The following is a 25,846-nucleotide window of genomic DNA, read 5'->3' on the forward strand; positions in this document are numbered from 1 at the left end:
AATAAAATTGACTTTTAAAATGTCCACTGTAAAAGACAAAATAATAATACAATATGGTTTATTTACCAGACATATTGTTCATGTATAAAGAAGTGAAGTAATTGAAACCAAATACATAGAATCACAGTGTTAAGACCAAACAAAGTGAACATAAATGCTGTAATACTGTATCCGTACACATGATGTCATAGATATATATATTGTCTATTATCAGAGCATTCAGATCTGATCATGGCAAATGTATCACTTAAAGAAAAAAAACATACAAATATTGAAAATAAGTAATCTGCTTGGATACTGATAAATATAAGTTGCATACAATCACCCTTTTCCAAATCACTTCCTTTTCCCTTATGCAGTAAAAAGAAACATAATTTTGGGTTCATGAAAAGCCTCCAATATCTGTCCTCATTCCTTAACGTGTTCACATCACATCACAAAGAAAAAGAGCTGCCAGGAATGACCAAATCTTCCGTATTAGCAATTCATTCTCCACTTTGGCTATAATAAAAATCAACTGACATAACTAATTTGCTAGAAATTGACTGTTTTGGCCACATCTGCTGGCAGCCTCTGATACTCATCACTTTTAGACACGTATAGTTCACAAACACTTGCTCTCTCTCGCATTTGACACAATAGCACACAATCACAAACTCGCTAACATCAATATAAACACCCAAAAAAATTTGCTTGACTTTTCATCACATTTTTCCTCTTGTGACTCTCACCTCATCTCTTGGGCTCACTCGCCTACTTCACTTTATATTTCCTGCATTAAAGACAGCCAACCTCCGCTTGAATGATACCAATGAAAAGATGTTACTGAGCTGCCTTTTTTATTTCTTAGAGAGTGGCTGGAGAAAGAGTGGACGACTGGGAGATGATTGGCTCGAGTATGATGTTGCTTGGGAACACTTGAAAGAAGTCAACCGTACTGCCTATCTGTCTATTTCACTACATCCACATTTTCAAATATATGTACAATTCGACAATGGCTTGGCTTGTTGTTGCCGTTTCTTTGTTTCTTACTAACTTATGTCCAAATCAACAGTTTTCATTCCTCATTACAATTTGGAAAATTGAACTTTTTTCCTGAAAGGACAAGCAAAACTAGAACATGAAAATGCATAATATAGTGCAGTTCTCTTACTAAGGGGTTGAGGAGGATTGATTCTGTTACTCTTGGCCAAGTCGTTTTAAAGCGAGGTACACACTCGGGGTTGAATTGATTAGTCGATGAGCCAACTTTATATCCCCGCATCAATGTTTAAAGTCGACTAATCGCTAATCACTATTCCGCAAATGTATGCTAACTGTTGTTACCAATTGGAAGATGTGAGTTTTAATCCTCATGTACTCTCAGCAAGAAAATAAATATTAATCCTAATATATATCCACTCACAAAAAATTAGGGGTATATGTATACATGTTCAGTTTTTCTGTTATTCTTTCTGTACCAATAAACTTTCCGGTTCAATTGAGATTTAAACAGCTGAATACTGTGATGCTTCGGGATGTTAATTTAATTCATCCTTTGATTGCTCTCATAACTCAAAACACTCATGTCTCAAATCATCTTTCCCCATTGAGATGATTGAAAATGCCCTTAACCTTTTCCAGCCTCACTTCTACAAACATTTTATGAAAAGGAAAGCATCGTCTATAAAATTCTACTCAAAAAACAGTCATATCATAGTTAAAGAAAACATCAAGATTTCAACCATTTGTGCATCATGATTTAATGCTACGCTTAATTTCATTGTGCTGCTCTTTCTGTTGTACCCGCCTAAGCCACCGGCAGGCAGTATAGTAGTCATACCGCCATGAATAAGGAAGAATAGGCCTTCCTTTTCTACTGCTACTGTAAGCAACACAGGAAGATTCTGTAATAGTTTTTTTATTTTTCATAGAAGATAAAGAATATATGCCTGTGAATATTGTTGTATTATTTGCCTACAATTGTTACTCCACCATTTGTGTTCAAATGTCGGTGGCTTTGAGGTGTCTAAAACGGCGACAATCATGTCAATGGCATTTCAATTATATGCCGACACTGTTTGGTTGTCTTAAATACAAGATGTGTAATTCTCATAGTTTGATGTTTAGCTTGCAGCCTATCTTTTTGATTAATTATTCACACTGCCGGTTATTGTTAATTGAGTTGAAGTGACCATACAGCGCTCGTCTCTCAAAAAATAAAATAAAAAACATCCAAATCTCAAAGAACCGCCATATCCCTAACTTTTTGCGAGTAGCGTATATATGCCATCTAACGTTAGAATGTTGGCATTTTGTATTTAACTGGGGGTGTCTTTGTTGACAGACGTCTGTTGCGTCCATTATAAGGCACGATTGCTACCAGGATCTAAGAACATCAAAAGCCACACACGCCCGCATACTCACGCAGTCACACACAAATTGGTCATTGGTTGTTCCTCCCGATAAAGATATTTCGAGTGTCACAGAATTATATACACGCCTTGAACAATTATGTATTAAAAGAGGGGAAAGAAGGAAGCGTTTCCAGGCGTTTCCATTGCTATAGTTAACAGTACTGAATGCAGCAGATCACAGAATACAAGGTAGATGTTTAACTTGCCTGTACAGAGCCAATACAACGTCAGCTACACACAAACACCGCTTGTCCAGCCTTGCCTTTGCATAGAGCATGTAACATATGCACAACAGAAAAAGGAATGAATGACAATTTACACGCGGAGAGAAGCAACAATGTCGGTGTCGGCCGGCCACTTGCTTGGACTATATCGGCCGCCCACGTTTAAAGTCAATACAAGTTTTGGAAAAAAAGTCATCCGAGTGGAGCTCATCATGTCATGCACACGTTTTTTTTTTTCCTCCCTCGGTGAGACTTGCCAAGCCAAGTGTTCAGGAGACGGGAAGACGCTGACCTTCCATTAGATCAGATGCGTCACTCACGTGGGGAAGCAGAGGAACTGAGTCACCAGCGCACAGTCGGGTTTGGGGTATTATGAGAGTTCCTGGTCAGGACTCAAAGGAACGCAGTTAGTGGTTCTTGTCCTTGGGGACGGAGGCCTCAGCGTCAGTCTCAGGGGAAGCCAAAGGTGGGATGAAGGAAGAAGGGGGAAGATCATCTTCGAGGGAGCAGCACTGCTCCGCCGAGACGTCGATGCTCGGCTTGGCCTCGTCGGGCGTGTGCTCGTTTGGAATGAGCGGCGCTGTAGTTTTCTGGAAGCAAAGGACATCAAGTTATCAAAGATACAACATTACCCTTAAAAATAAATGTCATGTGCAGTTGCTTAACCGCATGCAGCAAAGACTTTCCATAACTTCTACTAATAACTCGAACTAAAATCATCTCCTCCGATACATGTAAAGTTTAGACAAATTAACGAGTTTTGCACACAGCACAATAAAGTCTGATACACGCGCACACACACACGCACGCACGCAAAATTGGTCATTGGTTGTCCTGTCATAATTTGCAGAGCGATCAATGACATCATTGATCGGATCCGCAAAAACAATACATGACAGCAAACACAATCTCCTTCACTCATGGGACGTTCTGTGCTACCATCATTAATAATGCAAGATTTCTCAACATATACAGTTTTTTTTCCCCAAACTTTTTGCATAATTTTGTTTTCTGGGGGGGAGCAGGGATATGAGTATGTAAATTTATGAGCACAACTGTATGTGTCAGCATGCACTGCTTGGTGGTAGACGCTCACATTTTTTAAATCAAAAAAGATGTTACAATTTAATACAGTTTTTGTTACACCCCATAAACATTTTGACTGATTTCACAAATTATTTTTCCAAAAGTATTAAATTCGAGTTAAAAATGGGAAACACACCAAATTTCAATTCATTGAACATTTTGCACAAAGAGCTACTAAATTCTCACAGGAGGCTTCATCCTCGCATGACTTGAGCGCAAACAGCAATTCCGAACAGAATTGCGTTGTTCATTTACAAAAAGAAGCATGGGAACTACAAAAGGCACAAAATGGCTGCAAATTCTCATGCTCCAAAATGCATTAGCAGGTCACATCAATACGGTTGGAAAAGTGATGGCCACACATTGTAGGTTTTTCTTTCCTCTCTCTGTCTCCCCTTGAAATAATCCCATCATTGCTTTGGAATCCGTTTTATGTTGCATTCTCTATTCAGGCAGGTTACTCGGGGAGATGTGTGAGTGGGGGAGGGTAAGCGTGTGCGTGTGTTATGCTCACAGTGGTTGGCGGCACTGGCTTGCTGTTGTTGGAAAAGGATAAAGAGGAGGAGGAGGAGGATGGTGCAGCAGGCGATGCAGAAACGAGTGAATCTTCGTGCGTCAAGCCCCTCCTGTCCAAGACACTAAAGAGCATCACAAAGCATTCAGTCAGTAGACGGAACCTGGGTGTAGAACCGAGACTGATGCTACATGCCTAATTACATGTCAGACCTGCACACCATTGTAGAATAGATAAACGCATACGAAAATGTCTTAATTCAAAATATAGTCGTGCTAAATGTAGTTTAGCGGTTTGCCTTTCAGTTCACTGTAAACAAATGAACAAAAAGCTGTTGACATAATGGCAATCAATAAGCATCGATAGTTGCAGCAGAGGATATTTGAACACAATTGGTGGAGCAACAAATGTACACCTACAATACTATAGATTTTTCACGGAAACAAAACTAATAACAGAGAAAATTGTGTAGTTTTGAGAGAAAAAAAAAACTAATGAGATAATGAGTGAAGTTGCAGTTTTACCAAAACAGAAGAAATTCTCAACACACTGGTTTTATTCCTGTCAAAGTAGAACTAGCAGAATATTATATCATTGCGAATATTTTTCCAAAATGCAATATATTGTAATATTAGATTGTGGCAGTAAATTAAAAATTACATGGACAACTATGCTCTATGGTGGATGTGAAGTCCCAATACGCCTACTTTATTTATTTATTTATTTATTTATTTTTAAGACGAAGACACATGTTGAGCCATAAAATAAATGTCAAGAGAGTCAGTCCTCATGAGTCATTCATTTGAGTCGGAATATCACCGGCATGGCCACAGGAATAAAACAAAGTCATTTAATGACATAAAATGAAGACGACGCGTGAGGCAGCATGTATTGTCTCGGCGATACCTTGGGTACGTGGGCCCACACAGCACCTCGCAGCAGTTTTTAAAGATGTTCTTATGACTGTAGGGGTTCTGCACTCGATTCTTCCCCGACCAGGATCCTTTAATCTGTCAGAACATATTAACAAAATAACAATTGTGCATTAGCTCCTCCATTCTGTGTTGTGACTTATTGTTTATGGCCCCAATGGGTGGCACTGAGGTCTATTGGGGGAAAAAAAAATTACCAGAGAGTTGTATCGTTTCAATTACCTACTAATCCGCATTCACATTGTAAAGGCCTAATGATTCAAATGACACCGGGAAGGGAAAATGGGCAACTTGGGCCTAATGTGGATATTTCCACTTTGAGGTACGCTCACTTTTGTTGCCAGTAATTTAGGCATTAATGGCTGTGCGTTAAGTTTTTTTGACAGAACAGTAAATTTACACTATTATACGAGCTATACACTGACAAATTCACATGGTATTGCAAAGTGTCATGTGTTCAATTACAGTTTTGGAACCCTTTAAGGAATGGATATTTGAACGTAAATAATGGAGCAATACGAACAATATCATATGACTCACATGCATAGTATTCTTTATTCTCTGTGAAATCTACATGGAAAAGACTAATATCATTGCAGCTTATTGATAAATGAGTAAACACAAGGGTGGTGACTATGAACACAAAGCCTATCAATCAACCTAGAACATTTCCTGGCGATCTGTGACTCCTTGATAAAACAGAGAGTGGCGCACAGCTGCAAGTTTCAAAACATTTTCCCCGAGCTTATACCTTATTCAAAAGCAGAGCTCTATTTTTAGATGTTGTTCCCAGAGGCCGGGCTTTGACCTACTAAAAAGGATTTCATCAAGGATTTAATGACTGTTGCTTTAAAGCTACAACATTTGCAAAACAAAGCACACACCAATTCACTAATTCATTTGGAAATTTGAGACGATGTTGTCCAGTACTACGGAAGGCTTTTGTCTTTTTTGTGGATTAGTAAACACTATTCTCGCAATTATTTTACAATACAAAGGAGAAGTCGCAACGATACGTACATACGCCTATACAATTAATTGAGATGTACACGGTTTGTATGCGTTATTTTTCTTTCTATCAGTGAAGACACACACACCCATCCCCCCACCAGAGTGAATCTTTTTTCATCCCTTACCCTGCAGCTATCAATGAATCTATAATTGGGCTAATTTCAGCTATGGAAATTGGAAAAGGATACACAGCTGGGCTGACAGCCATTGTTACAACTCTTGGAGCAACACCACATGCACACTGTAGGTGCAAATTACGCAGCTTCATTCCTCATTAAATAGTGAAAAAATGAGGCCAGCCATTACAGTGTAGAGTGGAAGTATGAATTAAACATTAAAGCCGAAAGGATAAAATGTATGAGTGCACTCTTTTGCTTTTCAGCCTCGCCCAACATCGACGCAGCCCACAAATGCAATGTTGCTTTTGCTTGAATTGTATTCACACAAAGGTGAATTAATGTAGATTCAATTGAAGAACCCACAACATCCACCACTGCTTTGTAGCATCTTTATGTGTCAAGTGTCATCGGTGACTCGGTCATCAGGGTGAGACCCAAAGAGGGAGTAATTAGCGATTTGGGCTGACAACAAAACAATATAATTTTATTTACTGTAAATACAATATGCAACTTTATTTGCTATTGCCCAACGGGCAAAAAAAAAAAAAACTATATAGTGAAGCATGATGGTGGTAGCTTCATGCTCCAGAGCTGTTTTTCTTCAGCTGGAAATGGGGCATTATGTTACATTCCAGGAAAAGTGAAAAGTCAGAGTTTTCTGACCTTTGATCAGATCAGGAGAAGTGCACTGGAGCACCATCAAAACTTGGAGCAAAGCCCGAGAGAAAAATATCTACCCTGATTTTACCGAGCTGCTTCAATCTGTCATCACTTGACAATAGCGACCATCATGGAGACAGATTGTGAATGGAAACGCATCATAGACAAGGTTAGATTTTGAAATATTATTTTATGAAGGTACTGTACATTTGCTGGAGGTCAAAATGTGTTTCAGAGGAAAAAAACAAAAACGAATTTATCACGTTCAACAATCTTTACATTCGCCGGGAACGCAAATGGTACCATCAGAGTGGGACTAATCCAACTTCCCACTTTTTTGGAGCAGGGCATTAGTCAAGGTCGAGAGAATTACAGTTTGAAGTAGCAGTCAGTCTTAACACAAAAACCTTCCACGGTCAGCTAGAAAGAAAAAAAAAAGACTGGCTTTCGAGAACAAATGAACTTAATTTGAGAGCAATCAAAGGCATTTTAAATTGCGGCGGGTGTGCGCAGACTCCCATTTAACGTTAATTTTAACGGGATTGGTTAAATTGAAATATAAGAGTGTGCACCTTTCAAAAAGTGAGCAAATAAAATTATCACTTTAGTTTAACGGTCTCATTAAATGTGGAAAAAAGTTTCGGAATGATTAATCTTGTCTCATTTTTTATAAATTGGTTAAATTGAAACGTAAGAGTGTGCACCTGTCAAAAAGTGAGCAAATAAAATTATAATTTTAGTTTAAAGGTTTCATTAAATGTGGAAAAAAGTTTCAGAATGATTAATCTTGTCTCATTCTTTATAACGAAACCTTTTATTTTAATATTTTAACACGAGTATGTAGACCTTCATTCACAGAAGTTATTTTCTAACTATAAACGAATTTTACCAATGTAAAATAAATCACTTGGAAAAATAATGCTGCATACAACCCTAAAATAAGGATGTACTACACATTTACCATTCTTTAATGGACGATCACCACCTCAAGGATCCGTGATGTTTTGACCGCCATATAGAAAAATATTCGTTGCATATTTAACTGCAGTCTATCAATAATGTATAACAGCAGATAAGACACACTTAGCTGCATTGATCATTCGTCCCACCCCAACTCTATCGATCAATAAATAACATTTTCTTCTCACAGGCTTCTTCTAAGTGTCATTAGTCAGATGGGTGTGCGTTTATTTGTCTCGTCAGCTCGGTTGTACTTCAACAAGAGGAGAAGATGCTTCTCCTGCTGATGTTTCTATTGCCAGGTTGTGTCTGGTCTCTGTTTCGGGCTGTTTTTAGCTTCCAAAGTGCTTTGCAGCCAATTTGTCACATGACTCAGCTGCTGCACTAGCAATCTCTTTCATGAAAACATTCATGGTCTCTGTGTGAATTAAGTGCACAGGGTGGGACAAATTAAAGGGGCTTACAAAATGAAGTATTAAAGTGCACATTATTGCTTCATTAAAGGTCACAAAGATAGTGGAAGACAAATGATTCAAATCTAAACAATTTGTTTCAAAGTATTAACCATGCTCACTTTAGATTTAAGTTCTTATTTCTACACTTCTTTTTTTATTTTGTGTTATTGATTGATGTTTAACAAGCTACACTTTGCCAACCCTTTGTCCTTCTCTTCTGAAAGAGGCAGTGCTGTCGTCATGGTAACAAGCGCAATGGCTGCATTTAAGCCTCATCAGTTCTTATCCTTCCAGGCATGTGAGGCCACTTCATAAATTTCATTTTAAATGTTGAAACACTGAAAGATCACACACACATAAAAAATGTATGACAGCCCAAAAACTAGTAATTCTGGTGGTGGACCAGAATGTTCATCGGGCATTGTTCAATTGCACAACCTGAGCATATGTCAGTCGGGTTCCAATAAGGTCCAACAAATAGATATTAATTGAACAATAAGCTGATAGTTAAAATTTGAAGATATAAAGAAAAAAAGAAAAAAAATTAAGGTAAATTTTTCTATAAAAAATTGCATTTTTGGTATGGGATACATTTTTTGCAAAATAATTAAATGGAGGTTTTTGGTTCCAGGATAAAGTTAATAATGTAGCTAACATTATATGGATTAGGCAATTAACGGGTAAATCCAGAAAAAAGAAAATAGTCATTTGGAAACAGAGGCATGTTTTGTCATAGTTGGATCATGTTTACCGGAACTCACAGACATGGAGTTCATTGGCAGGATGAACTATTTGAGGTAATACATAACCACGGTATTTAAGGCAAATGATCCAAGAAGCACACAGAGTGCAAAATTGCATGCTTTCTGTGAAATGTAAATAAAGGTGTAAAGTACATTCTCACACTGTGAATGTGTAGTCAAAGGTGGTTTAACTGGAATGGACTGGAGAAGAGCAACAGAGCAACAGTTGAGTTGTGCAGTGAGTTTTTGAGACTTACATCCTCATTGGTGGTCTGGTTTAGCGAGATCAGGTAGGTGTGGAAGCCGGTAAGGCCGACCACTGACCAAAGCGTGAAGAAACACACCAGTACCTCCAGCACCGTGAGGACTTTGAGTCAAGGAAATGCTAACAGATTATTTGTTGAGTTGAGTCACTCATATCTCAAGTCACCACTGTATTGTATAGACACAATTTAAAAAAATAATTTCAAAAATGGCCCCATGTCATGTCTTTGGCTCGACAGTATTTTCTCCGCAATAGTGACAAAAGGATATGTTCCGGGGGTTTCCTTCAAAGCACTCAAAAAGCCATCGTCCACTGAACCTGTGAAGAGAGCAACACAAGAAGTGAAACTTTGTATGCACTAAACAGTGCTGATTTTCTTAGGTCGACTCAAACAACTATAATGAGGAGAAAAACAAATATGTCCTCATGTATCATCGCTATGGGGTGTGTGGAAATCTGTCACATGCACATCATGCTATGCCCCGGGCCCTGCCTTAGAAGATCTTATTTAGGTCATAGCGCATGTGTTTGTCGGTAAACCTTGCCCATCTAGTCTTGTCACATTCCTTCCCACTTTAATATGCCGCCTCCTCCTCCTTCACAGTGGGATACTCACGCATGACTACATGGACGATGTCAAAGGTGAAGATGTAAATGGTGAGCAGCGAGAGAGAGAGTGTGAACAAGTAGAAGTAGCGGTAGTTCCTCTTGCCCACGCAGTTGCCCACCCACGGACAGTGGTGATCAAAACGATCTGAAGGGACACAGATCAAAACAACGGTGAAAATGTGAAATGCGCGTCAGCCAGTTTTGGGGCAATCAAAGGACACTGTTTTAAAAATACCGTACATACAAATCGGCCGCTCCTTCAAAGATTGCCTTGTGCTTGTGCACATGTTTAGCGTTCATTTCCTTTTTCCTCTACTCTTGTATGATTAGGAAGAGAGATACAAGGCGAAATGGACTAGAGATGAAAATGCACTGCATGCTTTTATAAAGTACAATATTATGGAGTACTACTTTTCCTCATTAGAATTAGGGCTGAACAATTACTTGAATTTAAATCGACATCGCAATAAGGTAGAATCCAATTTTTGAATTGCAAAGGCAATTTATGGGGAGCTTTGCTTTAATTCAGTCAGTCGGTAGGCTTTATTTTTTTAATACAGTATATGTATATTTTGTTTATATATTTACAATGTGTCTATAAATTCAATGCTTGGAAGTGCAGTCATCATGTTTTCATAACATTGTTTCAGGAAACACAAAAGTTGAAGTAAGTCACGTTCATTCGCACTATTGTTGTAATGTGACTACTGAATTACGTTACGTCACACCTATAAGATTGCAAAAGATTGTTTCAAAAGATGAGCTCTTTCATATTATTTCATGGTTCCCTTGTTTTCTTTTGCAGAAACCTAACCTCTAAGACCAACATTTACCGTATAATAAATCTGACATTTTAATACAGTACAAACTGATTTGAAGTGCCTCATTTGATTTTGCTTCCACCTTACAGTGCTTGCATCTCAAATAGTTGTTCACAAATCCAGCAAATAAAATTGTCCGAGCGATGGCTCAGACCTCAAAAAATCTTAAGTCCTTTTTACAGAAAGTCTACATTTCAATGGTATCTTTGTTTGGTTTTAAATCTATTGTCTGGGTCGAAATCATAAAATCAGCATTGCTCATTGCCCAAACATTCCTGCTCGACTCTCAAAACAATTGATGGCAAACAAAAAATCAAATAGTGCAGCCGAGGTATGAGACAAGGTTAGTGTAGCGAGGAGACGATACCAGTCACTGCAGCTTGTTGGAGATAAGCTTCATTTACAGACGCTCGGGTTTCAGAGGGTGTTGACACCCATGATGACTTTAGAGCAGAGGATGATGGCCTTTGATTCCTCTGCCAAGAAGGCTTTTATTGCATCAAAGCTATGAGGCTGACTAAAATGAAACTCCATGGAGGGCTTGACTGTATGCAGAGAAGTTGATAATGAAGAGAACACTTGTTCTGATTATTACGTTTATTATTAATGTTGACATTTTGACTCATAGGTCAGGCCAATTTATGGCGTTAGTATTACTAACTTAGTAATGTGGAAAGGTAATTATAAAGGTAATTTGGACTTTAAGTAGGAAAGTTGAGAGGAGGGTGTACAAATTGTCAAGATCTAAGTCACTCTTTAAGTCACATATGCCAATTTTGAAATGCCGTCATGCAAGAACGTCAGCACATCTGGCTTTTTTGTTTTTTGAACACCCGCAGCACCAGGCATTCACAAAATTTGAATTGAATTTCGGGGGTTTGATATTAGTAGAAAATTCTCTGTGAGAAATTCATAACGAAGTTAATCAAAAGAGGGGTCCCTGGTTGGGTCCTTATTTAAACCAGGGGATAAACTGAGCTTGGCGTCACCTAATACTGAATTCTGTGTGATGACGTTTTATTTTCTCGCGGCTTGCCATCCAGTGTAGAAAGTAAGTGTGTCGAACAAGGCAGGCGAATGACACAAGATGCGTCAAATGTTTCTTTTAGCCTTCCTTATTAACCGTGAAGGCAAGACCAATGTTTAACATTACTGTCATTAAAGTGAGAGAAAAAATAAATAAAATAAACTACTTCATTTTGATAACAAGTGATGATGTCACTTAAGGTGAGTTTAGTAACTTCCTGTCAATGACGGTAGAGTCTTCTCAACCATTGTTTAAATTTGTTGTCCCTCTTTTCAATTCTGGTTCCAACTTATTGTCACTTCCCATTTTATTTCGTGGCAGGGTCAAAAATGTATACATTAATTAAATCAGAGATGTCCACATTAAGGTCCGTGGATCATTTGCGCCCGCTGTTACCTCTTTATTCTGCCTGTAGTTTTATGATGATGAAAGTTTGACCCTGAACATAGCAATTCTATTTTCACTATTTCCTAAAATGGTCAATAATTGTATGCATCATTTTAATTTTTCAATAAACTGCTTGGCCTTCCTCTTTAGAATAAGTTAACTTGAGTTGTATGTTGGCAAATATTTCCTCAAGAGAACATTTAAATATAGCAAATAGACACTTTGTAAACAGATTTCTGAAGATGACTGTTAGTGTGCTAAGAATATAGAGCAAGAAATAGACTTTGTCTCATACGAACACACACTGAATGCACAATAAAATTGACAGGGCATGAAAATTGAGATTGCTTTTGTATCCAAGCTTAACCAATCTGTGTTTGCGGGTTTACAAAAGGCATTCATGATTCAAGAAATGAACAAAAGCACAATTTTGTGGTATTTGCATGAAAGTTAGAGCCTGTGTGAGTTTTTGTAAATCTTTTTATGAATCTGTCAATTGAAGCCACTACCAGGAAAGCAAAAAGAACACCAAGATCACCGCTGGCTATTTTTGTCTTGCCAAGTTAATCAAAAGCATCAAACTCTTCAACAGCAAAAATAAACCACTTCAATGAAGCGGCTCAGCTGACACTTACCAACGCAGTTGTCGCAGATGCTGCAGTGGGACGCCCGCGGCGGCCTGAAGATCTTGCACGTGTAGCAGTACTTGAGCTTGACAATTTGATTGTTGATCTCAACGTTGCGGATTCGAGGAGGCGGTCGCTGCCCACTGGGGACGTTGCCGTTGGCAGCCTCTGGTGAACAAAAATATCTACAATTGAGACTGATGTTCCACTTGCATTTGGAATTGACTTGCAAGATTAATGTGTTCTGTGAAGCTTGTCACTCACTTTAGTTGTACAGTATATCAAGTAAATGTTTCCCATCAAAACGAATTGAAATTCCATTAATTCGACCCACTCCCCCAAAAAACATCACACTAATAAGCTTTGCTCTTATATGTTTGTTTGTATTCTATGTATTTAATTGGCGGTGCTCATAATCGGTGATGCCAGTAACGCTTGTTGCAGTAATTACTAGCATGCTACTTTTGCTAGTTTCTGTTTTGATTTATTTTCCCAACATGGTGCAACTTATTATGATGTCAGGTTTTGGACAGGTATGATACATGTCTAATGTGGCCTGCCATGGTCCAAGGAATGCTCAGGGAGTTTGTGTGAATGCTCAGCAGCATGGAAAATTAGAGGGAATATTGCTTTCTATTAAGAATTGGAATAAAACAGTTGCCGTTTTTATGTAAAGTAGTGTTGACAGTATTTGCTGTATCCAATTGAGAAAGTAACTTTTAATTTGAGTAACTTGTAAAATGAAGAAGTAATCAAATCAAGTAATCGGTATAGCTACTTTTTCAAGGTAACTGGCAAAAATCGTGTGCTTATAGCATACTTTGAAAAGTGACATTGTGGACATTCTGTGTGTTTTTGCCCTATCTATTCATAACGGGCATTCTCCACTCCCAGAGCTCAGGCAATTATCCATCTTGAGTATGTTACATTTGTGTAGTGTACAGTAGCAGTGAGGACAAACCAGTTGAGAATACATTAAGCGATTCAGTCACAGGAAGTGCGCCACTCCCTCGAGGCAGCACAGCTCAGTCTGCGAGTGGCCTCACATATTCCAAGAGGATGCTACTCCAATACTCCATATTAGCCATCGCCCTGGAGCCCAAGTGCTATCACACTGACAAAGCACCAAGTCTGCAGATTTACCTGCAATTCTGATGATGTGGCTGCTTGCGGCTTGCCATTTCTGAATTGCAGGGTCTTTGCAAAGTCAAATTGTAATGATTTGAATATGTTCCCATTAGAGTATTGACACAGTAATTGACACTCACTTCATGTTTGACTCAATTTCTTAAAATGGCCAAACAGGAGCTAACTGTTTTTCTTGCCATGCAAAGAGTTGAATGAGTCACTGTGCTGATGAGAGAGGGGAGCGTCAGTTGACAGCTGCCCCCTCTCAGAGGAGCAAAGTGGCTCAGCCTTGCCTTGAACAGACATCCCCTATCACGAGTCTCCATCCACGACCGCTTTTGTGAAGCGAGATGGCTGTTGAAGGATAACGCTGTGAATCTTTAACACAGACAAAGGCTGAGCTACCTCCCATGCAAGGGTGGGGGAAACCAATAAGGGCTGCTGCAGAAATACGGCGCTGTAGTTTACTTCCTTGATCATAAAGAGCAGTCGAGGGAGTGGGCAATAGAATTGCTGGGAGACATGGGGCTTAGAGTTATTTGTCGAGCATTTGTTTATATTACTTGGCCTATTGCGACAACCCATTTTTTAAGATGATATATTTTCCCTGAAACTATCACGATAAATGATAGTATCGCTGATGTTGGTTTTAATCCCATTAAAAAGTATATTTGAGCAAAATAACTATCCATTTTTTAGTCTTCAAAAATATTAAACATTGTCTGGAAATAAAGAACAATGATTAAAATATCTTAGATAAATTTGAAGAAAAAAAAACGCATATCAGTAGTGGCAGAGGACAAAGAAATGTCTTATCGCCAACGGAATGTCCGTTTACACATGCGACTGTGTACAAGCCCGGATTGACTGTTAAGGATATCTGCATTTTTTAGCCAATTTGTACTGCCTATCATGGGTGCAGCATCTCTTCCCTGTCTCGCTTTCACTATGAAGCTGCTAAAGACACTAATGCCTTCTGTGGCCAACGTATAGTAGTGTTTTAAATCCAGATAAACTCACCAATCTCCATTTCGATGAATGTGGCCTCCTCTGGCAGAGCGCGAGGAAGGACCCCCGGGTCACTGAAGCTGGTCCTCAGTAGCATGGCCATAACAAAGAGGAAAAGCACAGCGGCGAAGACTGGGATGGCGGCAGACAGGTGAACAGCCAGGTACGGACACCTACAGGAGGAAAGAGCAGCAGAGATGCATTAGACCTTTTCTTCCCATCCATGAATATGATCCGTAAAAAGATCGAACACCACAACATCGTGCATATCATCAAATGCTGTTCTGGACATGGGGTCATGAACTGTCAATGTAAAGTCAGAGCTGCTACTAAATAACATCATGCCACACTGCCCTCACAATCTGGAGGACTGGAGACATATTAGCATAATTCACCAGGCAGTGGAACCTCTATGAATAAACACAAACCGTTCAACAATGCTGGTCACCTGATTTAACGCTCTTAATTGTGTAACAAAGTAAACTACTGCCAATACAAAGAAAAGACAAAAAGCAAAAAGAGCCCTTATGATGGAGAATTGACTATTTAAAAATTTCTGTAGAAATAGAGATGTCTCCGGAGTACCTGCCCACACACACCAAGTGTGAAAGTAAACAACTAAGTATTATTCCTTCATCTGCTTAGTTTTGAAGAAATCTGCGAGCAAGCCATTGGAAATGTTTCCATAATGTGATGGGGCTAATATACAGTAGTTTTTTTTCTTGTTGCAAAGAGAACAAGTTAACAGAAGATTCTGTAGATTCTCCCAAATCCAACAAGACCAAGCATTCATGATATGCAGGGGAAAGGTGCCACAAATTGTTTGACTCCATTCCTCTGTGGTTATACAACTCAATACTAGTTTAGTGATTCACAGGATTGCCAAGAAAAGCGGTTTGGACATAGTAATAATTTTCAATCCGTAACGTCAACATTAACACCAGATATTGCCAATATTGTGAACGCCCCTTTTTCTACTTGAGTGTACAATACATATCATGAATGCTTGGACTGTAACCACACAAACAATAATACTCAAAACCTAAAATAATCTTTGTAGTCACATAACATATCATGCAGAGAAATCCTCGTGTGACAAAACTGCTATTATGTCAAATTAGTGTTAACTTCTGGTAAGCATGAGACGGATCCTTTGAGAAATGTAATGATTGCACAGACAGGTTAATTAAAACACATGGGAACTCTTAAATTATGAAAAATATGTCTCTTATGAATAATGATGGCGTAATGCAAATGTGTTTGGAGCTGCAATACTTTGAAAAGAAGTTCACCAACATGACAGCATCACAAAAAAAATAAATAGCAAAAAATTGACAAAAATGATCTTCGAAGTGGTGGCAAGTACACGGTACTGGGAACAAATTGTTTTGATAGCAAGTGGAGTTGAATCAGTACTTCTACTTTTCCCCAGTCTTGTTATACAAAGATCTGCACTTGTGGTAGCAGCTACTATGCAAAGAACAGCAGCTCCCTCCCAAGTAGCTGGAATCATTTATCAAATTATTATTGCATTTCAAGTTATTGTGCCACATCCTGCACAGGTTGCTTTGTGCAGAATCATCAAGGAGCTAAACATTATGTGTTAGTGACAACCTGGGGAGAAGAATATGAGAAAATTTAACGATCACACAAGTGAATATCTGGCTAGACTAGTGAGTTTTATATGCAGCACAAAAAGACGCATCAATGTGGGACTTTAATAAACTTGAAAGCTATGTTACGGAAATTCTGTGAAATATATTCAGAATTTTTGAAAGATACAGTAAAATAAGCTACGTTTTTTTTTTGCTTATCAACATTGATTTGTTTCACTATATACTATCATACTCAAAATAAACGCTTTATACATTTATCGTATTTGTATACCTATTAAAAATGTAGTCTATGTAAACACTCCCTTTTTACTGACTTCTAATTCTCATGTTCTTAAAAACATTTTCTCATGTTACAGTTAACGTTTTCATGACAAACCATAAAACCATTGTAATTTGCTGTACCATCACTATCCACGCTTGACCATTATCACAAGATTAATTAAACAGGGTGCATTTGTGTGTAATAATGCTATCCTATCACATCGGGTTGTGTAAATATTTGTAACAATGTTTATTACACTGTGCCATGATTAAAAGTGTTTCCAATACTACATTTATGGTTCAGTGTAGTTTGTTCAGCCACTGCAAGCTAGAACCATACTAACATATCGCTGGTCGAATACAGGATTACATTTTTGTTAAGATATTTTGATAAAAATGTATTGAATTGGTGTACCGAATGGTTTGGGGGGTAAGTTTAATACAGTCGCACCTTTTAGCCCTTAACTGGGAGAACAGTAAAACACAAGCATTTTATGCTTGCAATTGTGTGTGTGCGTTTAAATACAGGAACCATGTGTTTAGAGTGTGTGGAAGGGGTAATAAATTATACAGTCTCTTTTCTGTGGACATAAGAAGTCTTGATGCCCGTGTTCCAGTTATTTGTTTTATGTTCCAATTAATTTGTCTTCAACTGGAGCTGGGGTCTTCGACAAAGTGAACATTTCCAAAACACAGTCTGTATTAGCACAAAACATTTTAGGCTTCTGACTGACGGCAAAAGAAAAAAAAAAAGTGAGGAAAAAGCCCACTAGCTTTATTGGGGTTAATCAACGGCACTTTAAAAGGAACACAGCAATGTCCCTGTTAAGTCAGCAAACGACAAGCAAAAAATGTCACCTGTTTGTGCTGACTAACAAGTAAGTCTTGCATACAGTACATACACCTGCAGAACAGGTCTGATCCGTCTCTATTTTGCCATAATAGGAAACAAGAAGCAGAGTTCAAACTAATGGCAAGTCATTTCCAAAGGACCAAGCATCTAGATGGCCCATGGACCATTTGTCAGAGCAGCCCATTGATGAAGCATAAAGCCAGTGGTTGACGGGTGGCCATTCGAGTCACACGTTATCATCGATTCCAATCAGGCCAGCTTTTCCTACGTGGACGGACGCAAGCGCTTCCTGGGCAGCGGAGGAGCAGGCTGATGATGCTACAAACAGTGACACTGCGAGGTCATCATCACTCACTGAGGGAGAGGAAGAAAACTGAACTTAATCACTCGCTCGATACCCGAGGGGGAATGATTTCATCTGCAAGGCTTATTGATCTGATCACCAGTGAAGCGTCTTCCTCACTCAGCTTACTAAGGCTTTGTTTGTGCCTCCTGCGCAAAGCCAGGAGGCACAAACCATCAATTTATTAAACTGCGGGCTCAGAGCATATTCTATGTCTTTAGTGGCAGATCAATACTGAAAATGACTATAGATGAGTCATTTTGACATATAAGGTCGAACACAAGTTAAGCGTCACGGTGAAATTTGTAAGCCGATTCACATCACAAATGTGCCTCACCTGTCATTTTAACATCATTAGAGTCACTGTCAAGTGAAAATAAATATGTCTTGAAATTAGACACACCGCAGAGAGGAGTACTCTTAAAAATCCTGCCAAATTTGAATATTTAAAATAAAATGCAGGCCTATAACACGAGGCTTCAAAATCATGACATGTCATTGTCTCTGGTCTCAAATGCTGTAGGTGTATCCACTGAATACGCTGAAACCACACCCCACTCAACTGGTGATCAAATACCACTTCTAAGGCCTGGAAAAATTGATGCTACTTTTGCCTAGCAGCATTCTAATGCCTACTCGCCGGAATATAACAATGAGGCGCTCTAGAGCAGCCACACCTGCCGGAAGCCCCTTCGCAACCGCACGCTGCAATTGCGCCGGATAACCAATGATTCGAACAAAGGCACTCAAGTTTCTTATTATGTAAAATTAAAATCTTTGGGTGTTTTATTGCTTTGACTTGCTACTTAATACTTTGCTTGGCTTACATGCTAACGTGAAGCTAATACTGCTTACTTGAAAGCATAGTAGAGGAGTTTTTGTCCACATGTCTAGCTATCTAACATTGTGCATGGTTCGTATGACATAATACTTTACTGTTAGGTAATGGACACCACTCAGCTGAAAATCCTGCAATCAACTGTTTATATTGCAGCCATTAAAGCCATTATGGACACCTCTATGCTCCTTCGTTTGTTTGTGTTTTAGGGTGTGTCTACCAAGGACTTTGATCACACCATTCTCCCTGCAAACAAAACATAAACCCACAAAAGAAGAAATTATGACCACTCACTGAACCAAGGTTTAAATCATATTGTCAGTGGCTCATCAGCCTTCATTATTATTTCACCAATGCAAGCAACTGGCTTTGATGGAACATGCCCAACAGTGTCACGGAAACATCTGTAAACTCTTACGGCTTCTTTTGTTTCTGGGGTAGAGGCTAGAATAGAATTGGGGGGGCAAAGAACTCTATCATTTTCATGATAGTGGCATGAGAGCAGACAACAGCAATTAAAACCTCTCAATGTTTGTAGTGATAATGAGACATTCATCATTTGTTAGCTTGAACACTAATAGTCACTCAGCTGAGCAAAAACATGCAGCAAAAACTACCGTCATCTAACAAGGCAGGTTAAATTTAACTTCTTCCTGATATACCGAAATCTCGCTTTAAAATACAATACTCCCTTGACACCACTTTCCCATTAGTTGGGGCTTTGGTGGCATCTTGTGAGAGTTTTCCGGTAATGGTTGAGAATAGGTTCCACAGAAATGCAACTGCAAACAGACACTGTTTCACTGCCTTATAGAAACAAAAATATAGAATTAGAATTGACAGTCAACGAGACAGTTCCTTGATTGATCCTAGCTAGTATTTAATTGCCTCTTTTTTTTAACCGCCGGTTGGGGACCACTGATTTAAAATAGTGCACTCCATTGTGCCTCAAATGATTCAAGACATTGAATTAAGAGTCAATGCCCCCAATTAATCAGAACTTTATCAATCGATTACTGTACCAATCCCTAGCGTTTAAATGCGGCGCCTCAAAACAGGGCATTGTCTTGCAGCATGCATCGCTTCTATTTTAAAGTGGTGCCTTTCGTATTCATGGCTCTTTGGAACTATTCAAAGACTGCGGAAATACCTCCATAGAAGCGGTCAGGCTTATGAAATGATAACACTGTTTTCATTAGTTTTCTAGTCATGCTTTTTGTGAGCTCAAGTGTTAAAATAGCACAAGTGATGAACAAAATAATAAAACTGAACTTGAAACTTTATCCATCAAGTAATTATCTTCGTTCGAAGGTGCCCTTCAAAACTCTTTGAAAACCTAATCCACGGTATATGAAAGTGGGTAGTCTTTAGATAGAGAGGATACAATCTGTTCTCCCAGTTTAAATCCGTCTTGCTGGTTATGTAACATTCAAATACCATATGAGAGTGATAATACGTTGCAAGGCAGGGTCATTGGCATTTTACTAGCATTAAATATAGGATTAGAGTGGTTGCATCATAAGAATAATGACCAGCTAATATAACCGACAATGGAAAAAAAAGAATGTGCTCTTTTCAGTGAGGAAAGATGCGCTCGATTTGTCTGGCATCCATCAAAAATTTTTTTTTAAAAAAATCAATAAACCAATCAACCAAGCAATACAGGTTTACTGAAAAATCTGACCATCCAAACGAAACCTCCAAAGGAAACCACTGACAAAGCCTGTAGATGTGTGTCAGATAAATGGAGCATGGACTCTGATGGGGGGATAAATTAAGTTACAGTATTGCTAAATTAGCCGAGCCCAACCGCCACTTTCCTATTGGCCGACCGGGAGACAGGGTGGGGCTGGATGCTGAGGGAAGCTTTGGTGTCTGTTACAAGATCTGCAGCCTCTCTGCGGGCTCAGCTATGAATGCATCCTCCTCCTCCTCTTCTTCACTCTTCCTCATGCAACACGCCCTGAGTGGACAGCCGGACACAGCGAGAGCTTCCGCCCAGTGACATGCGCACTGAATGAGTACCCTCGCATATGCTCTAACGTGCTGGGGCGGACAGACATATGATGCAGTCCTCATGCACCCGTTGCTTGATCCTTCTGCCATGAGCTGTATGTGATCATCAACATGATTTGCGCGCACGCACAAACACACACACACACAACACACACATGCTCATGAAGGACATTAAAGTCTCACGTCACAACGCGTCAGCTGCCAAAGCAAGCGCATTTGTAAGGAAAGAGTGTCCTTCGAGATAGCAAAAAATTAAGCGCAGATAGAAAAGTGCCGTGATTAATGTGCAACTACTGAACAAGATTATGTGACCTGATTCATGACTTGCTTAACACAAGTTTTTCAATTACTTTATTCAAATTGCTTGAAATTTATTAGTAGGGGCTCGACTTGACTTGTCTAGTTTTTGCCAGAGAAGTTTGGGAATTGCTTGAAAGATCTGAGACTTATGGCGAGCACATACAGTGGTGCCTTGAATTACGAGTTTCAATCGTTCCATGAACATGGTAGAAATTTTTGTCTTGCCTTTCCCCATTGAAATGAATGGAAATGCCATTCGTCTGTTCCGGCCACACGTTGTGCTGAAGTGTAAATAAAAGTAGAGGTGTTTTCAGCAAAGTACAGCGGTGTCATTTGAATGTCAAATTTGAGGTCAATCCATTTTGCAAGTTCGAACTGCATTTTTCTAAATCGGAGATCAGAAATTTGAGACTATCCCAGTTGCTTGGAACACAGCATCACTAATCTTTAGGATCAGCATGATGCCAGAGGATATAAAACTAACAGTTTAAGCTCACAAGTTCTGCAAAGAAATCGATTCATCCCAGAAAGCAAACAACCTGGACGCATCTTCTTGTGTTCATCCGTTGCAAATAGCTCAAATCAGCTTGTGTAACCAGCCTTTTGTTTCCACAATTTAACACTAACTAAAAGGAGGTTCCCTACAAGCAGGGCCCAGCTGCTGATAGATGTCGGCTCGCCTGCAATTGGATCAAAGCCAGTCAGGAGGACACTGTCTGCTCTGTTCTACTGTCCTTGACCCAGTGGGGCTCCTGGCTCGATATGGTCATTTTGAGTTGCAAGACATCTATGAACTCTATGACACTTGTATTGGTCGAGAAAAGCAACTATGACGCATAATTCGGCTGATATTTTTACTTTGATGTGCGAGCGTAAACTTGAGATATCAGTTCCAAAAACAGAAGTGAACTCACAATGAGCATATAGTGAACAATTCTTCTTCTTCTTCAAAAAAGTGGCTTTGGGATGTTTAATTCAACTGTCAAACTAAACACAGTACTATGAGAATTACACATTAGTCCAGTATCTTAATGCCTTTAGTCCACTGGGTTATAAAATGGGAAACGCATAAATAAGCCTTTTCACAATTGATATTTGAACATTCAATTTACCTTTACTAATAGTCATATATTGTTTATCCCCTGCAAGGAGTTCAGGGGGAGTTGGCACGATTATACTGTACAAATATCCTTGTACGGTATATCTGTATCTTAAACTGCCACAAAAGGGCCAAGGCAGGCAGGAGCAGCACAATTGCCTTTCAATTGATCCAAAGTGTCACCAAAAATGCTTTTAATTCTATTTAATTGGATGGACGGATGGCTGTTGCACAGTGCGAGTTATCCATTCATAACTTGAACCACTTTATTTATTCTTCGTCAAAATAACACTTCACAGGAAGGTGTGTTGTTTTTTAGGGAGGAACAGATTAATAGCATTTTCACTCATTTCATATGGGAAAGACGATTTAGGATTTGAGTGTGGGGAACTAACAAATCCTTGCCACTGTAAGTTGCCTTGAGGTGTTTTCACACCAATGCCTATGCACACAGTAAACTGATGACTTTGTAAAATTACACCCACCTAAGTCTCTATGCCTCCATCAAAGATGATTGTACTGGGTATATGAACGCAGCATGCAAGCAACTCTGCAGCTATCAGTCTTTACAGAGCCTTGCCCAGTCTGAGCGAGCAACATAATCCTTACCATCTTGCTCCTTTGCACACAACAAATCCAGATGTCCACAATAAAAATAAATAAAATTTAAAAAAGGCATGGGGCCACTACAAAGCAGAGCAGAATGAGCAGGGCAGATCCCAAGCTCGCAAAGCATGCATTCATTAAAGACTCGGTAGGCCATTTTTGTGGCACAGAAGAGTCCAGCTGTGACTTTGCTGCCTGATGGGGCTCAAATTTACGAGCAGAATACGACCTTATGGTCCACCTTTGTTGAATTTACAAATCCAATCAAAAAATTTCCTCCGATAGAAAATCAATGCTAACACCGTTTAGCTTCCTTCGACTGCGTTTGAACCAATTAGCCATATTTGCATTACATTTACATCGCTTCATAGGTATTGGGTTCATATACTGCATCTGAAACAATTCGCTATGTGAGTGAAATCCAAGAATGCAGTTGAGATTATGGTCTTCTGTTCAATAAATAACCCCATCACGTCTGAGTTACAGACACCATCTGAACTGATGTTTGTGGAATTCAAGAAGCCATATTAGACACTGCTATTGTTTTCCAAAACCTCCTGACAAGATAATGATTTGTTTGTGGAATTAACAGTACAGTTGGATCATTAGTCTTGTTTTCAAAAACAATTTGACAAGTCTCTGGTTTAAACAACTTGGATACATATTTTGTCTCATTCTTTCTTTTTCTTGGGGAGAGGGGGGGGAATCTAATAACTCGATTCCTTCATCTTTTTAAAGACAACATGGCAGAGTTTGCATTCTGCTATGCTTGAGGAATAGCAGTTCACTGTCTTGGAATGAAGATAGATCATTCAAATAAAAGCCAGACTTTCTGTCTCACTGGGAAGCGATTAAATATTTAACACAAACTGAGTGGTCAGGCATAAACCTTCAGAGAGGCTGAATTTGGTGGACATGCACAGCAAATCCACTACTAGCTCATCACTTATCTTTTGTTGACAAGAAAAAAGAACCCCGAGAAATATTGTACATTAAAAAAATGTAACATAACTGCAATGAGCAAAAAAGTCCAACCTAGTGTGAATATGACAAAAACAACCAAGATTTGCAATCAGTTTAACATATATAACTGCTCAAACTGTTCTCCAAACAGACCAGGGACTAACATAATAATAATAAAATCACATTAAACACACCCGATTCCACTAGATAATTGCTCAGAATAATTTTTTTAATTTTTATTTCAACTATTGAACAGGTTCAACACTTACGATTGTCACCCTCAACAGTTTGAGCAGATCGTCGAGGAAAAAAAATCTTAAAATAACCCACACCACAATGTAATTAATCAAGATGATCATTCAGATATATACAAGAATTGAGCCTTTGGTGGCCTGCAAAGGAGGCTAAAATACAGCGCTGATATTGATCTGGGTGTGCCCATTTAACACAACAATGCTCATATTAGATTTTGGATGTAGTACTTTGCATCAATATCAAACAGAACCTTGCTGGCAGCTGTTCAGTGTCACTTAAAACACACCTCACAACATAGGATGAATTGCTCAGGATATTGTTTGAGAGATAGATTCTAATATTTTTTAACAGTTTCAATCACTCATGGACAATTGTTGGCCAAGCAGTTCAGTGAGGGGAAAAATACTGTTGACACACCCCACATCACAGAATACTGCCTAAGGATAATCTTTCAGTGACCTATTCAAACAATCTTGAACAGATTTAACATTTAAGAGTTTCGACCCAGAATATTTTCCAAACAGATGGGGTAGGGGGAGACAATTTACTAACTTTCATCAGAAGGCAGGTAAAATGCTAAATTTAGAACCAAGTGTCAGTAGACTATGTGTGTACTTGTGTGACGAGCTGAAGGAATTTGTTAGTAAAATAATGGTCTATTTTGGGTGTAATACAGGACACATTTGCTTATCTAAATGAACCCTATAATTGCTCGTTTGTGTAGGAGGCCAAATGTAATTGCTTGAGTGTTGTAGAGATTTGTCAGAAAAAAATCCAAAAAGTAGTCACCAAAGTGGTTAATTAGGTGCCTGGATTAAATTAAAATGTGTAAAAATTGTTTCTTAGAACATTAAACTTTGAATTCCTCTCAATTCAGCATTGGCTGGAATATTGTATAATATTCTATATAATATTGTATAATATTAAAAATGGCATGCGACTCACTCGAAGCCGAAAAAAAGAGCGCAGGTCCCTATGATGAGGAATAGGGTCAGGTAGAAGACTCCCTTCTGCCGGGCCATCATCACCCGTCCATCGCAGCAGAAAGTGTTCTTGCCCGGCAGCTTCTCCCATTTCCGCACCTTCCTGCTTATCATCACCGCCGACATGACGATTACACTTTAGCTATATATAAAAAAAAAAAAAAAAAAAATGCAGATGTTACTCAGTGGGCAACGTGACACAGTGAGAGAAAGAGGCTTGCACTCACATTGTCATCAGCAGTGTTGATTTCCACTTTGCGGTCTTTTTCTGCGGCAACTCATTCCCACGACGACGCGAAGAACAACCTCGGCTCCTTCACGCCCTTGCTGGAAGAAATTAGACAATCATCCACGGGCGCTCGCTGCAGATGTTTCCCCCGCCTCTCCACAAATAATAAATCCACCCGTGCAGGAGCGAACCTTGACCCGGCTGACTCGTCAACGCTTGATCGGGCAAGCAGCTTCCCATTGATTTAATGAGAACAAAAATAATAATAATTCAAAACAGAAAAATAGATGCGCCTCAATCACAAATAAACGCTCGATATCTTCTAATAAAATAATCTAAGATTAAATAATTCAACTGGACCGATGGGGAAGCGGAAAATAGCTGATTTGGTGTGCTGCTCCTCTACCCGCAGGATGCCAGATTCACTGTTTGAGTCAATGGCAGCAGGAAACACGCCTAGATTGAAGTGTCTCTCCTTAAAGGGGCAGCACAGGTAATATACAGCAACAAGGA

General features: G+C 39.1%; 1 protein-coding gene across 2 annotated transcripts; it reads right to left on the bottom strand.

Annotated features, from left to right (window-relative positions):
- Positions 1–41: 41 nt before the first annotated feature.
- Positions 42–25,791, bottom strand: zdhhc9 (zDHHC palmitoyltransferase 9). 2 transcript variants are annotated; one of them, XM_088373837.1, is made up of 11 exons: positions 25,525–25,791; positions 25,332–25,431; positions 25,067–25,246; positions 14,984–15,144; positions 12,845–13,003; positions 9,982–10,119; positions 9,635–9,683; positions 9,358–9,460; positions 5,127–5,230; positions 4,221–4,344; positions 42–3,210 (listed from the first exon to the last, which is right to left on the bottom strand). In XM_088373837.1, exons 3-11 carry the CDS (start codon positions 25,228–25,230, stop codon positions 3,028–3,030), a joined length of 1,185 nt encoding a protein of 394 aa, XP_088229963.1. In that variant the 5' UTR covers positions 25,231–25,246; positions 25,332–25,431; positions 25,525–25,791; the 3' UTR covers positions 42–3,027. The 2 variants fall into 2 exon arrangements, with proteins under 2 accessions (XP_088229963.1, XP_088229957.1); XM_088373831.1 differs by having other exon boundaries at positions 25,332–25,791.
- Between the last annotated feature and the right edge of the window lie 55 nt (positions 25,792–25,846).

Source organism: Syngnathus floridae, chromosome 1 (assembly GCF_059516105.1).
Source record: "Syngnathus floridae isolate MCC-2025c chromosome 1, RoL_Sflo_1.0, whole genome shotgun sequence".
NCBI lineage: Eukaryota > Metazoa > Chordata > Actinopteri > Syngnathiformes > Syngnathidae > Syngnathus > Syngnathus floridae.